General features: G+C 41.2%; 1 protein-coding gene across 2 annotated transcripts in view; it reads left to right on the top strand.

The window, feature by feature from the left end:
• Positions 1–14783, top strand: part of usp53a (ubiquitin specific peptidase 53a) — a 42996-nt gene that overhangs the window by 13385 nt on the left and 14828 nt on the right. For both annotated transcript variants that reach the window (XM_080052208.1, XM_080052207.1), the window contains exons 2-9: positions 2631–3255; positions 6130–6222; positions 6655–6789; positions 8187–8297; positions 9484–9566; positions 9783–9867; positions 10382–10528; positions 12098–12247. In XM_080052208.1, the coding sequence (XP_079908334.1) occupies positions 3112–3255; positions 6130–6222; positions 6655–6789; positions 8187–8297; positions 9484–9566; positions 9783–9867; positions 10382–10528; positions 12098–12247 (948 nt within the window). In that variant the 5' untranslated portion in view covers positions 2631–3111. The remainder of the gene's footprint in view (positions 1–2630; positions 3256–6129; positions 6223–6654; positions 6790–8186; positions 8298–9483; positions 9567–9782; positions 9868–10381; positions 10529–12097; positions 12248–14783) is intronic.

Below are 14783 nucleotides of genomic sequence, written 5' to 3'. Positions count from 1 at the left end.
CCGCTGCTTTGAATGAATGATGAGACGGTGCCGAGCCCGTCTGCAGCATGGTCTGCAGCGGCAGCGGCTCAGCGGACAGATTTATTTTTAATTTTTTTGGAGACGGAGTTGAAGCGGGTTGAAGGAGTTTCTTCAAGACAGTCGAAGGTACAACACTTTTACAGTCTATGATGCAGACCAGTGATGGAATAATTCGCCAAAGTAGGCCTAATAGCGTAATAACCCTCTGGAACTCCCTCCCCCCAAACATCAGCATCTCAGACTCAATAAACTCATTCAAAAGTCAACTCAAAACTCACCTCTTTAAGGACGCATAATGACACCTGACTCAAAAAAAAAAAAAAAAAAAATATCTGCAAAAAAACGTCCGATGCCGATAATTCCGAAATATGCTATAATCGGCCGATATAATCGGCCGGCCGATGAATCGGTCGGGCCCTACTGCACAGCAGTCAGTCATGTAGGCTATTCAAGAAGAGAATAAATATGCCATAAAGGCTAAAAGAGAATGTATCGCTTTCCTTATTCTTCACCAGGCCAGCGACGTCACGGCTCCATCTCAGCTTTACAATGTACGCTGTTCTTATGTGCAGCGTGCTGTTTATTATTAATATAATGGCCCGTCATCAGACACACGTAGCGAATGGTTTTATACACATCGATCGCTCCATCAAGTAATCCAAGGTAGAGCTTTTTGTATGGGCGGGGATCGTTATTTTAAGTGTGTCTTACTGTCTTTATAAAGTGTCTTGTTAAACGTTTAAAAGTCCCGCTGTGTGTTGTATTGGGTTCGTCTCCACCGCCGTACGTAAAGGCAGTATTATACCAGCTGATGAACGAGAGTAAACAGCGGGCCTTGAAGGCCTACTTCACCGGTCACAATAAAAGACATCACAGTAATATTTACAAAGTAAGTTTTTTTTTTTTAACCCTATATTTCTCTTTCTGTGATGTCACAAGAAGGAGAAATATAGGGTTAAAAAACACTCTTTCTGCCTTTTCTCAGGCTAGGATGAAGCGATTTTAATATTTTTTGCACATTTATACTACATAGGATCTCAGAATTCAATACACCTTCATATTCAAACCGGTGAAGTAGGCCTTTAAGGCAGCAGTCAAGAAACCCTTTTTTCTTTGCTTTATGCTGCTCTCGCCTTTTTATCTCTCTCCCTCTTTTATCAGCCCACACCTAGGCCTATACACACGTTAATTCTCATACATTTTATGTTCAAATCCAAGTGATGGGCAATTCAGGTGCCGACTAGTAAGGTAGCGGACGTTTAAATGTTTAACCGTCAGGATCGCATTCTGCGTGCTTGCTTGTGCGAAATGGAAACTTAAACATTGTTGCAAGTGGCCGTATTGTCCCTTTTTGTTTGAATTACAACCAAACTTTAAAGCGCTTCTGCCTCGACGCCATGTTTGCTGCCTTCTGAACCAAAACAACGCAGCGCGAGTGTGAAGTCATGACGCATTTGCAACGAGCGGAACCGTTAAGCAGAACTGTTAAGCAGGCATGTTAACGATTCCAAGGAATTGTTTCACTAGGCGAACTGGTTCTTGATTCCCATCCCTAGTCCTTATCCTCTCTTACAAATTCAGCCATGATCATTTGCAGCAAGGTCGCTCTTCTACTCCTAAACACAGACGTTTTGTTTTGTTGACCTACTGACAAGCACACTTCCGCTACCTTTACCCACTGACTACCAGTATTTGTGATAAGCCATCTAGCGATAAGCAACCGTTGCCCATTTCGTCTTCAAAAACTAACACATCGTTAAAGGAATAGTTTCCGTCGCCTTGTCTACTTGAACCCGATAAGTGAGGCAACGAGCTAAAGATAACAAAATGTTGAACTATTCCTTTAAGAGGAAAACTGTCTGACTGTGGTCAGCAGATTCAAATTGAGCGCTGGAGAAGATGTGTCCATAGTAACAGTAGACCTTTACAGCAGTTATTTTTAGAGTTTGACTCCCACATGGGACAACATTTGAACTGAACTGAATAAAGGAAATTAGGTTTTGAATGTAATTTGAGTGGTGCAGGTGTGTGTTTGTTATTATTCAAAGTATTGCCTGTAATCCTCTTTGACCAAAAGTGTTTATGCTCCTCTAGCTCAACACTATCTTTGGTTTTCTTTGTGAATCCGTATTAATGTTAATATGCAACTTTAGCTGCGGCCAACTTTATCTTGACACGCACGAGTGCAAAGTGTGTTTGTAAAAGTTAATGTATAAGCTTTGTTGTCCAGAAAGTTCAAGTTGACACATCCAACCTAGAAAGAGCACTGATATGAAGAGTGCCGTACAGTTAATGTATCTGTTTTTCTAGAACCACTTTATCATTTTATAAAAAACTTCAATATTTTTTTTTCTTTCCTTACCACTTGGCAAATTCTGCTGCCACTGATTAGCTCTTTATATAATGCCAATGTTGACTGGATTTTGTAAATGACTATAATTTGACAAACAAAATAAAAGGATAAATTGACAAATAACTCCCAGCAAAAGGAGCAATCAAGCATACTAGAATACGGCTTCCATACTAAAAAAAGTGATTGTCTTATGATAAACTCTTTAATGCCATTTTAAATGTAATTTAATCTCATTCTCTCTTTTCTCTTAACACAGCCCTGCTTTGTTGCTGCTATTCAGCCTGGATACAACTTCACTATGGATGAACCTCTGAAAAGGACCATTGCCAGCTGTTGAATATCCTCAAAAACATTGGGACAATGTGGCAAAACCTGCTTAGAGGGGTCCGAAATCCCTTTTGAAGCATTTGCGAAAAAAGCCATCAAGACTACAGGATGACTATGGCATGCTCCTCCGTAGTCACAACACATCTCATCACAAGTATCAGACCGCTGATCATCAAAGGTTCCCCAAAAATAAGACTTGGATTGTAATTTACAAAAAACTTTAGATTATTTTTTTATTTTTTTTAATCCGTTAAGAATAAGTCAGAGTCAAAGGAGCTTCTCCGTGAGCTGCAGAGATGGAGTAGAAGCCCATGTGTAAACTCGTGGAATAACTTAGCCACTCCCCCTTGCCCCCGCCCCTGTCGTCACCTGACCATCCCAACCTGTCTGAAGGCAGAGTCCACTATCCAATGGCATGGGTCAAGTTCTTCAGGAAGCCGGGGGGCAATCTGGGGAAGTCCTACCAGCCGGGCAGCATGCTGTCTCTGGCCCCCACCAAGGGACTGCTCAACGAGCCGGGCCAGAACAGCTGCTTCCTCAACAGCGCTGTGCAGGTAGGTCCGTCCTGGTTGCTTTGGTTGCCTGTGGCTGAATTTAAATCAGCAGTTCCTGAAAAGAGTAAATCTATCCATTGTCATTGTTGATACATTGAGTAATTAAGCATTTAGAAGTGTGTCGGATATAAACAGGATTCAAAGTTATTTGATATTTAAAGGCGAGCCACTGCAGGAGAATAGGGTAACTTTGAAATATCAACATGAAACTATAATTCTTTCAGAAATGTTTGAATGAATATGCAAATTTGGCAACGTCCAACACATTTTGCGTACATTTGTATCTCTCTTCGCATCTCTTCAGTTAAAATCTTTATTTCATTTTTTACAACATTAGTGTCCAAAGTTTTTACAAACAGATTTAAGATAGTCTTTTTTCATTTAATATGAAACATTTTTTTTTTTTAATTTTTAAAAGAAGAAATTGTATCAAATAACCATCAATTAACAACATATCAATGTTTAGTTGATGTAAGTGCTTTAGAAGTTGAGAGTTTTGAAAAAAAATAAAAATTGAGATAATAATAGCAAAGTATAGTGAAGAATGGAGGGGAATGCCATCACTTTTGTATTACCAGATGTTTGACCTAATTATAGCTCAGCATGTACTATTTGGAGAACAACATAAGTATTACATTTGTCCAGGGGGGGAACATGAAGGTCTGTACCAAATTATAATCCGCACAGAAAATAGTATTTGTTGCGTACCGTATTTTCCGCATTATAACGCGCACCGGACTATAAGGCGCACCTTCAATGAATGGCCTATTTTAGAACTGTTTTCATACGGTGCACCGGATTATAAGGCGCATAGAATAGAAGATACTGCAGTCAAAGGTTTGACTGGGGTTGCGTTATGCATCCAGATGGAGCTGTGCTAAAGGGAATGTCAACAAAACAGCCCGAGGGAATAGCAGCCGAACTGCCCCGCTAGCTCGGCTGCTAACCCCGTGAGCCTGTCAAGCGCTGCCTGGGTAACGCCGGCTCGACTGCTCTGTCAGCAGCGATATATGATCCTCTGCCCATGGTGCAAACACCGACAGGTCTGTTACCGATGGGTTTCAGTGTCCGAAATAAACTTTGATTATCACACAAGCGAGAAAAGTGGTGCGGTCGAAGCGCAGAGGGGCTAGGAACTAGGAAGCGCTTAGTGTTTCTGCTTCAAAATAAAAGTTTACTGACTACGGTAGCCGTAATGCTGCAAGCAGTGCGGCTTTGTAGTTTACCAGTCGTACTGAAACATTTTATTATTATTCAATTGTTTTTATTGGTTTTTCATACTGAAACATTTTGACAGAGCGCCTTGAGCGCCGTGTACAACCAGTATGGATCAACCAATTAACCAATTGATCCATATATGAGGCGCTCCGGATTATAAGACGCACTGTCATTTTTCATCAAGTGTGCCTTAATAGTGCGGAAAATACGGTAATATTTGTAATGGATAATATATATCGCAGAATGTACTCGGTGCCTAAATAGCTTTTCTCTTATTGTTGGCACCTGCTTGTATACCTCATCATTTCCCATACATTTTCTGAATGCACTTTAAAGGTTGCTTTTTGACTATTATGGGAATGGCTGGTGAGTTAGTTCATCATTGCATTGCGGCCCACAGTGAGGTCACTCACTCAGAGACTGTGAGTCAGAGGGATGAGGCAACCAATGAGCTGGTTGAAGATGATCACTAGCCCTCGGCTTTGTTACTGGGTGGGAGAGTTGGTCCTCGCGCCCAAACCTCATCCCGGTGACCTTGCACAGTACACTATGTCCTAATACGTGAATACCATACATGGTAAATGGACTCCACTTATATAGCGCTTTTCCCTGGTTTTTCACAGACTGAAAGCGCTTTACATTGTTTTCACCCAATCACATACACATTCATACACCGATAGCAGCAGCTATCACGCAGGGTGCAAGCTAACTATCGGGAGCAATTCATGGGAGGCGGGGAATCAAACCACCGACCCTGCACTCCAGTGGCCAACCGCCCTACCCGCTTCGCCACAGCCGCCCCGATTTACATGAACTAGATACCCTAGGATATCAAGGTTTTGTGTATAATAAGTAGGGCTGGGTATGGTAGTTTGATACATTTTTGGCTCAGACCAAACTTGCCTCCATACCATAGAGTATAACAATGTCTCGTTGTTCAATACCACATTTCAATCCCTAAGGGGTTAATCCCATCGCAGTCTGTGAGCCAATAAGCATTCAGCATGCTTGCTGTGCTTAGATTTAAAGGTGCTGGTGATTGGCTGTGTGTAGGCATCCAGGAAATGCATTAGGTTACAACATGGTTTACGCAGTATGTGCATCAGTTAGGCATGTATACTGACCCGTATTGCAGCTTTTCATTTTGCACTGAAAACTATTCTCACTGATTCATTGTATTGTTTATATTTTGTTCCTTTTTTGCTGGCATATTTTGTTGGAGCTGCAGTGGCTAAGGTGATCGGCCTTTTGTGCTATTCTGAATGCAGTTAGTTCCATTTCAGCTTATTTCAGTTTGATTTATTTATATAATGTAAATGTATTTTTTTAAGGATAATGTGATATCTTGTTAAAACAGATTTCATAAAAATGCTACCGAGAAGAATTGTCATTCAGGAACCGGTATCTCATGGTAACAGTATTTTTTAACAATGTCATATTTTTGTTAATCAATACCCAGCCTTACATAGGAAAACAAAAGAACCTAGGACAAGACATTTTTGTATATGATAAGATAATTGCCACAAGAACAATGCACCTTTTTCTTTAGTTTGCTTCATTGTTTAAGGCTCTTACTTGTAAATGCTCTAATGTAAAAAGGCCAGCGTGAAGTTTAAGAGCGTAAATCAAGCTAACCTCCTCTTTTGTCTTGTGTAGGTGCTATGGCATCTGGACATCTTCCGGCGCAGCTTGAGGCAGCTTCCCGGACACTTCTGTCTGGGAGAGTCCTGCATCTTCTGTGCATTAAAGGTATATAGCTAAATGCTCACTATTTCTATTCTAGTTCCTGTTTTGAGTCACATACTTAGACCATCCCTCTTTTTACAACACTACATACTAAAGTACAGAAGAGTTTTAGGGCCACAGGAGAGAAAAAACAATCAGATAAGGAAGATTTATTTTTCATTATGTCGAGAAATGTCAAGAATAAAGACAAATACTTCAAAATGCTATTGGACTTAGTGGGGTATGTAGGTATTTTTGGCATGCTGCAATTGACATGCATGTATTGGGACATCCCAAATCTTTTTTCTTGCATACTAAATAGTAGGAAAGTATGGGTATTGGAACGCAGGGTAAATCTCTTGCTAGTAAAGGGTGACACAAACACTTTCTAAATAGACAATGGAACAGTTTTGTCTATGTGCAATCAAGTCCTGTTTCTTTTCTCTCTTTCTCCAGGGCATTTTCTCCCAGTTCCAGCACAGCCGTGAGCGCGCGCTGCCCTCCGACAACCTGCGTCACGCCTTGGCAGAGACCTTTAAGGACGAGCAGCGCTTCCAGCTGGGCTTCATGGACGACGCCGCAGAGTGCTTTGTGAGTTCCCTATCAGATGGAAGGGAGATGGGTGTATGCTTGTGTGTGTGTTTGTGTGTTAACCCAGCCACACAGTTCAGGGGGGGAAAAACTGCGCCGCAACAAACTGTTTGGCGAGGTCATTGAAAGAGCGTCTGTCCCTTCCCTTCCCCTCTCATCAAACCCCCCCCCCCCTCCTGCCACATTGCCGCTAAATATCATCATGACAGGTTATGTAACTAAGCGCCAGAGTTGTGTGTATGAACCTCTTTTTATTTTTGTGCCACCATTTCACGACACAAATTCAGTGCTTCAGTTAAAGTAGATTTCACGCGTCTTTCATAATTTTTGTAAGTATCAGTTCCAGTCTAGGCACCACAAAGCATTGTTTGGCCAGGGCTAGTGAGAGCAGTGGGATTTCCATGTATTTTATTTCAGTGTTATTTCAACTCCTGACCTCAACATGAAATTGATCCTGCAGCAGATTTTTATCCCACATCTTTCCAGGTTCTCACAATGTTAATCTCCTCTGCTTAATAACAGTCTAAACAGACTTGTACAGATGCATCCTTAATTTGAGGTCCACTTAAACTGCAATGGATTAACAAAAGAGAGAGTGGAAAGTCTAATGAGCCAGGTATGTGAACACTGGTTGAGTGGCAAACCTATCAAATAATGAGTTAACATGCAGGGAAACTGATTTGGTGCTTTGTTTGGTTCTTGATCTGCCAGTCCCCTCATGCAAAAATTTAACAGTAACTTTTGACATCTAAGACTGAAGCGTTCGTGCCAAAGTTGCTATCTTTCATGGACGCTCTAAATCACGTGTGTCAAACTCGAGGCCCACGGGCCAAATTTGGCACGAATCAATCTTTCATCCGGCCCGCATATCATTTTTGGTAATAAGAAATAAAAAAGAAGGCATGTCAGTAAACGTCATGTCTGGCCCTTAGTGTGATTCTCATATCTTAAGAGTGGCCCTTTGTGGAAATGAGGTTGACCCCCATGCTCTAAATTCTTAATCCCACATACAGTAGATCTTTGCCCTCAAGCATTCACCATGTAATGCGTTGCACAGTTCATGTGAGCAGATAGCCAGTGTCAGATTAAGAGACTGTGAAGCTGTGCGTGTAACCTTTGCAGGGCCCACCATCTTAGCCTTGATATGTATAAGCTCACACAGCACTCCATAGAAACAAGTGGCAGCTGAAATAATAGTTCAACATGACTTCTAGACTTCAACAATGTGTATGTATTGTGTGTCCCATTATACAGCAGTTTTGCTCTCTGAAATACCAATAATATCGGCATGAGGAAATATGAAGCCTGTATAGTAGTGCTTGTAAATAGGAGGCTTTACAACGTCAGAGTCTGAAAGGTTTAGTGCCACACCTGATGGCTGTTCTGTTGTGTTACAGGAAAACATTCTGGAGAGGATCCACCTGCACATTGTGCCCGAGGAGACGGACGCCTGCACTTCAAAATCTTGCATCACGCATCAGAAGTTTGCCATGTCAGTATACGAGCAGGTCAGTAGTACGCGGTTGTATTTAGGGCAGACCCACATTTTTTTTAGGGGCCTATCCGATACTAGGGATTAAAAACAAATTTGGATGATATAAAAAACTTGTCAAAAAAAAACTCCTTTTAAATATAGTTCAAACACTTGTGACAAAGCTGAATAGAAGGCGGAACATTTTACTGTCAAAAGTGGTTGCAGGAACTTTTCTTTATTATATTATGCATTGTCAAAAAAATTATAAAAAAAAGTTTCACAAATATAATTCAGACTGATACCATTTTCTTTTAATCTGAGGTGGAGGGGTTCATTGTTTTGCCCTTTCTGTACATTAATGTGACAATCTAAACACTCTGATGGTTAGGCTTAGGCAGCTTCACACTCGCCGCCCCACAGACGGGTACATGAATCACTGTCTGACACAGTAGAAACTCAATCCCTCATGTTTTGGTGCTGGGTCGTCCCCGGTGGAATACGGAGGGTGTTTACTGGTCGGATTCCACAAGGGCTGCAGCACCAGATAAATCACAGATGGTGTTCACATAAATTCCAGCACAAAACACACACACACACACACACACACACAAACAGACATACTCACACACACACCCACAGACAGACAGACAGACAGACAGACGCGCGCACACACACACACACGCACACGCACACGCACACAGACACAGACACACACCCCTCTTCCCTAAGGCTGTGATGCCCATCACTGTCTCTGTCTCTGTCCCTGTCCCAAACCAGTTCTATCTCTGAATCAAAAAGATAATACGCCTTTGGACTAAATCCCTTTGGGGGTTGGATTTTGTTTCACCCTGACTTCAGGGCACCCAATCCTTCAAATATTATTATCAAGGCCTGCATGAGGATTGCCTTGGTCAGATGGGGATTGATCATTTTAACAAGTTAATAAATTGATTACTTGAAAGAATCCGACAATGCCCAAATGCAATGCAAAAATAAGAAATTAATTATTATTTTTTTAACTGTGATTATTTATTATCTAGCTCTTTTGGAGAATCATAAGTTTACTTGATAGTTAGTCCTTGACAGCAGAGACATGCACTGGAATACCACCAGTGTATCTTTGTGTGTCTGTGTGTTTGTGTTTGTGTGTGTGTGTGTGTGTGTGTGTGTGTGTGTGTGTGTTTCTATCATTTATATATGTATGTTCTTGTCCCGTGCAGTCTGTGTGCCGCAGCTGTGGGGCGTCCTCTGACCCGCTGCCATTCACAGAGCTGGTGCATTACGTCTCCACCACCGCACTCTGGTAGGGCACAGGGCAATATGCAACTTCCTTTTGCATTCCCCATTCTCGTCTGTTTTAATTGTTTTCATATCTATCCAGGCACATTTAATAACATAACGTTTTAGCTCCCATTTAGCACACAGCATTGTTCTTATCCAAATAACTTGTCTATGTCTATCTCCTTTCCTCTGATTGGTTTGTACTATCCTGCTGACAGTGCGTCTCTTGTTTTCTCAGTCAACAGACGCTCCAGCGCAGAGACGAGTCCTTTGGGGAACTGTTACAAGCAGCGAGCACCATAGGGGACCTTCGGAACTGTCCAGTAAGTGAGCCCATGCAAAGGGGTTTTATTATAGGCACATTATTTAGGCTTTTACTCTGAAAGTGCAATGTATAACTAATGATCCAGTGCCCTAAAGTAGCCTTTCATCAGCAGTTTACTTACTCCGTCAGCTGTTGAATTAGGTGTGTGCAATATTGACCAACAAGAGAACACGTCTTATTTATGAACTTAAAACTAAACTGACAATTCGCTTTTTTTTGTGCAAAATTAGCGCCATTTAACACATCGTTAAAACAAAAATGTAAGATGTTATCGTAGACAATTGAATACGCTGTTATACTCTGTAAAAGTGCAACGTGTAACAAATGTTCCAGTGCCTCTGCAGAAGAAGCCCTTTCATCAGCAGTTTAGCTCTTAACTTTTTTCTCCCACCATCTCTCGCCTAAAGTTTCTTGGAGAGTGCAAAGGGATTTCTCAAAGGGGAGTTGCTTTTTTAGGTTAAAACTGCAGTCTTTTTTTTCCCCTTCCTCTGCGTCTTTTTCTTCTTATCCAGAGCAACTGTGGCCAGAGGATTGGGATCAGACGAGTCCTCATGAACTCCCCGCAGATCGTCACTATCGGCTTCGTCTGGGACTCGGACCAGTCCGACCTCACAGAGGATGTCACCAAATCACTGGGGCCCCACCTCAGTCTGTCTGCGGTAAGAGGAGAAAAAAAATAATTTGGTAAACAGTTGAAAGAGCACTAAAGGGCAAGACAATACTATATATTTCTATATATTTTTTTATATTTTGTGTATTTTCATAATATGAAAAAAAAATTACATATTTTTACAATATGTCGGAGACCTTTTTAGAACCTTTTAGATTTAAGTAATAAATGATCCAACAGGGAATCTAAAATAACTCCCTCCAGACACCCCCTCCCCTCCCCCCGGCTTCCGTTTGGTCACTATCTTTTTTGGAATTTGCTCCTTCTCACAGCTGCCATTTGTTTGTTTGTGTTTTTTGTTGTTGTTTTGGGCTGTTTGAGGTCAGTTTATTTCGGTGCAATTGAACATATGTGGGAAATAAAGTGGGGATTTATTTCTCTCTAAGTCCGGGGACTGTTGCATAAGCAGTTCCAACGTCCAATGCCCAGTTGGACTGTGCCGCTGATCAAAAAGCCCCCGCTAGCCTCAGGTCAGCCCCTCCCCTCATCGCTGTGTGTGTGTGTGTGTGTGTGTGTGTGTGTGTGTGTGTGTGTGTGTGTGTGTGCGTGCATGTGCATGCCTTTCTGAAGGAACGTGTGGGCTCAATAGACTTCTCCCAAAACAACATGTTTTCAAGACTATGTGCAGTGTGTCGCACATTCTTAATAGTTAGCCTGTGTTACTGCTTCTATGTCCATAATGATCACATCTTTCCCCCATGCATATATAGCAAAGCTTGTTCACAAGAAATAAGTATATTATAAAAAATAAACTTAATATGACTTCCTAAAAAAAAAATGTCTCAGGAGTCTGTTTACATCAGTTGGTGTAGTTTGGTCCAGGGCAATGCTTTATGCACTTCCACACATTACATAACTGCTTTTTATTGAAGTGTTCAAAGCGTTTATTTGACAGCTCCCTCTTGTGCATTTTCCGAAGCCATACCAACAGAAGAATGTTTTCAAATCCCCCTCTATCCCCCTCCACCCACACCAGTGCACCACAAAGGCCTTGATTCATTAGGGAGTGTTTTATGTGACTTTATTGGGTGTTAAAGGCAGCCCTCCACCCCCGTCGTTTTGCTTTGAAATATATTGTTTGAGAGCGTGAGAGGCAGAGACTGGCTGTGGAGGGAACATGGAAGGATGAAAAAACAAGTTGCCCTCTCAACAACACTTTCTCCATAACTCTTCAAAATACCTCCTGAATCTTTCTTGCTTGTATTTTCACACTGTGTATCAAAAAGATTACCCTTTATAGTCATATTTAGGCCATCAATAAGATTACTGATAGGATTCCTGCTATATTAGATCTGGATATTAAGCGCTTCTGTGACTGCACTGATTTAAACCAACGCTTATTCTCCATGATTGTCAAATCAATGCAGGTTAATTCCCTCAGACCTGAATCTATTAACAAATAGAGTAACTGATCCCACTAGCTATCAACATCGCTCACTTGCCAGCCCTCTTACTGTGGCCGCTGATGTCGATGAGTAATTGGTGTGTATATTTACGTGTGTGTCTGTCTATGTGTGTGTGTGTGTGTGTGTGTGTGTGTGTGTGTGTACGTGCACAGCTCTTCTACAGGGTGACAGATGAGCACGCCAAAAAGGGAGAGCTGCAGCTGGTGGGGATGATCTGCTACTCCAGCCGCCACTACTGTGCCTTCGCCTTCCACACCAAGTCTTCCAAATGGGTTTTCTTTGATGACGCCACAGTGAAGGAGGTGAGAAAGTGCACACACGGTTTAATTTGCTGTATGGGAGGAAGTTCATCACCCTATTTTGGAGACCTATTCATTAATTAAATCATTTATTGCTGGAAAAAAAACGCCAAACATTTACTGGTTGCAGCTTCCTAAAATACGTGGATTTGTGAGTTTATTGTTTGAAACCATTGGGGTGTTCATTTCAGAACTGGGTAAGCTAATGCAAGAAAGTTGAAGACATCCCCCTTGTGCGTTTGGGATAATAACTTGGGTAACTTAATGGAAGGTTTGTAGTAAACATGTCTTTTTATATTAGCATAAGGTGTTTGGTGTACTGATGGACAACAGCTTAACATGTTTTTTTTTAAATATTTTGTTCATAAAAATGTCAGGGTTCCCACGGTCATGAAATTCCTGGAAAATTATGACATTTTAACGGTTTTTCCTAGACCTGGAAATGGTTTGGAAACATGTTTAATTTACACTCATGTTCCGCCATTGTTTAAAACATGTTCATTATTATCATTATTACTTATCATTATCCAACATATTTCCTTGAGTTACCATTGTTTCAAATCTTGCTTGTTTGCTTATCCACAAGAATGCCTGGGAAGTTCATGTTTAATCATTTATGGCTTTTTCAATGACAAGTATAACACACGTCTCGAGAGAAATGCAGGAAGGAAAAGTGTCCTTATATGCCATATGATTGTGAAAACGGGCCCAAATAGGATTATGGAAATAGGGTAAAAAAATGCTATTATGAATTGATAAAACATGGTAATTCTTTTAGCAGCAAAGAGTAGCTGTGTCTCCACCACCAAGCCTCCTTTTTTTGCCGAATAAGCTCCAAATCGATTGCCCTTCAAGAGCCTCCGGGTTGATGAGCCTTTATGGCACTGAAGAGTCAGCTAACCCCCCCACCCCCACCCTCACACCCCATTCCTACTGCAGTTCCCCAACTCTGTCATCACAAAGTACTGCAGTATTGAAGTAAAGCCTAACCAGTAAAGATTATTTTATGGATCCCTTCATTGGTTAGAGTTGAACGGTTACTGTGAAAGTAGGGATGCAAGGTGTGTGTGTGTGTGTGTGTGTGTGTATATAAAAAATATAAAGCCCACAAATAAAAAACCCATATCCATTGTAAATACTGTATTTAGTTCTATGGCGTGCTGCACATGCTCACTCGCATGCCTTTTTGTCTCCCATGGTTTCTCTGGGATTGTGTGGTGCTGCAGCAGCAGGCTGGCTGGCTCTGTGTCAATCCATCAAGCAGCTTGTGCTGTGTGTGCAGAGCTGGAAGAGCTACAGTGCTAAGCGTCTGCCAATTCCATATACCTGGGTTCCAAACCTGCCAGCATTTCTCTCTCCCTAGCTCCTAGCCGCTAAATGGCCACTCTAGCGTAGCCTGCTGTTGTACCACTGCTTCTACAGTCAGAGCATAAACAATCCTTTGTTTCACGAGGATCATAAAATAAAGTTACTTTTAAAATAGTCTAGTGGAGTATTTATATAGCACATGTATAACTACCGAGGCAGACCAAAGTGCTGTGCAGTAAAAGGGTAAAACAATAGACATAAATACATCACAAGATAACATGTAAAAAGTACCATTAAAAGTAAACTTTAAGATATCGTAAAATAATAGTAAAAGTACTAGTAGAAACTACATTGTAAACCAGTCCTTTTTTTGTGATTTCCACTGTGTTGCTTGGCTTCAGTTTTTCTTTACCTCATCTTTTCCATTCCTCCTCTGCCTAACCCCCCCCCCCCTCCACTGTCATTTGCTTAATGAAGAAGCACACGAGCATCTGCTAGCCCGCAGCCTGCCTTCGTGGGGCCTTTATGGCGAGACGCGCAACTTGCACAGCTTTGCTAATGCGATTGTGTGATTTGGTCTCAGTGGCGATATGGGTGATGATGTGTTATAGCTGCCAGGGAATTTTATGGAATCTGCCAGATCATTTTTCTGTTTGCTTAAGATTGACTTGGGTTGTGTTCTCGATAGTTTGAGCATTTCTGAAACTTCTGTTTCCTATCCTGTTATGTGCCCGATCTAGTGATAAATATCTTCACCTAAAAAATATTAGTTTTTCACTGTGTATTAACTCACATAAAGGTACAGGAGTCCTGTCTCTCAGTCGCTTGTTAATTTCCCTTCTATGTTCAAACTCATTTTATTTTTGAGGTCAAATAGGCCTAAAGTTATTGCTAAAGCAGGTGCCTTTCTAAAATATGTCCTGCCATTGTTTAAGTAGTGTTTTTTTTTTGCCGTGCACCATTGTTTTGTTTTGTTTTGTATTGATGTGCTCCATGCCATGTGATATAGCCGAGAATAAATTAGGGCTGCAACTAACGATTATTTTGATAATCGATTAATCTGTCGATTATTTTCTCAATTAATCGATTAGTGTTTTGGTCCGTAAAATGTCAGAAAATTGTGAAAAATGTTGATCAATTTTCCAAAGCCCATGTTGACGTCCTCAAATGTATTGTTATGTCCAAAACCCACAGATATTTCAGTTTACGGTCATAATAGGGTTAAAGAAAC

Source organism: Ammodytes marinus (assembly GCF_949987685.1).
Source record: "Ammodytes marinus genome assembly, chromosome: 23".
NCBI classification, from domain to species: Eukaryota; Metazoa; Chordata; class Actinopteri; order Uranoscopiformes; family Ammodytidae; genus Ammodytes; species Ammodytes marinus.
Note: the sequence above shows the minus strand (reverse complement) of the source record. Positions and strands in the feature narration are given on the sequence as shown.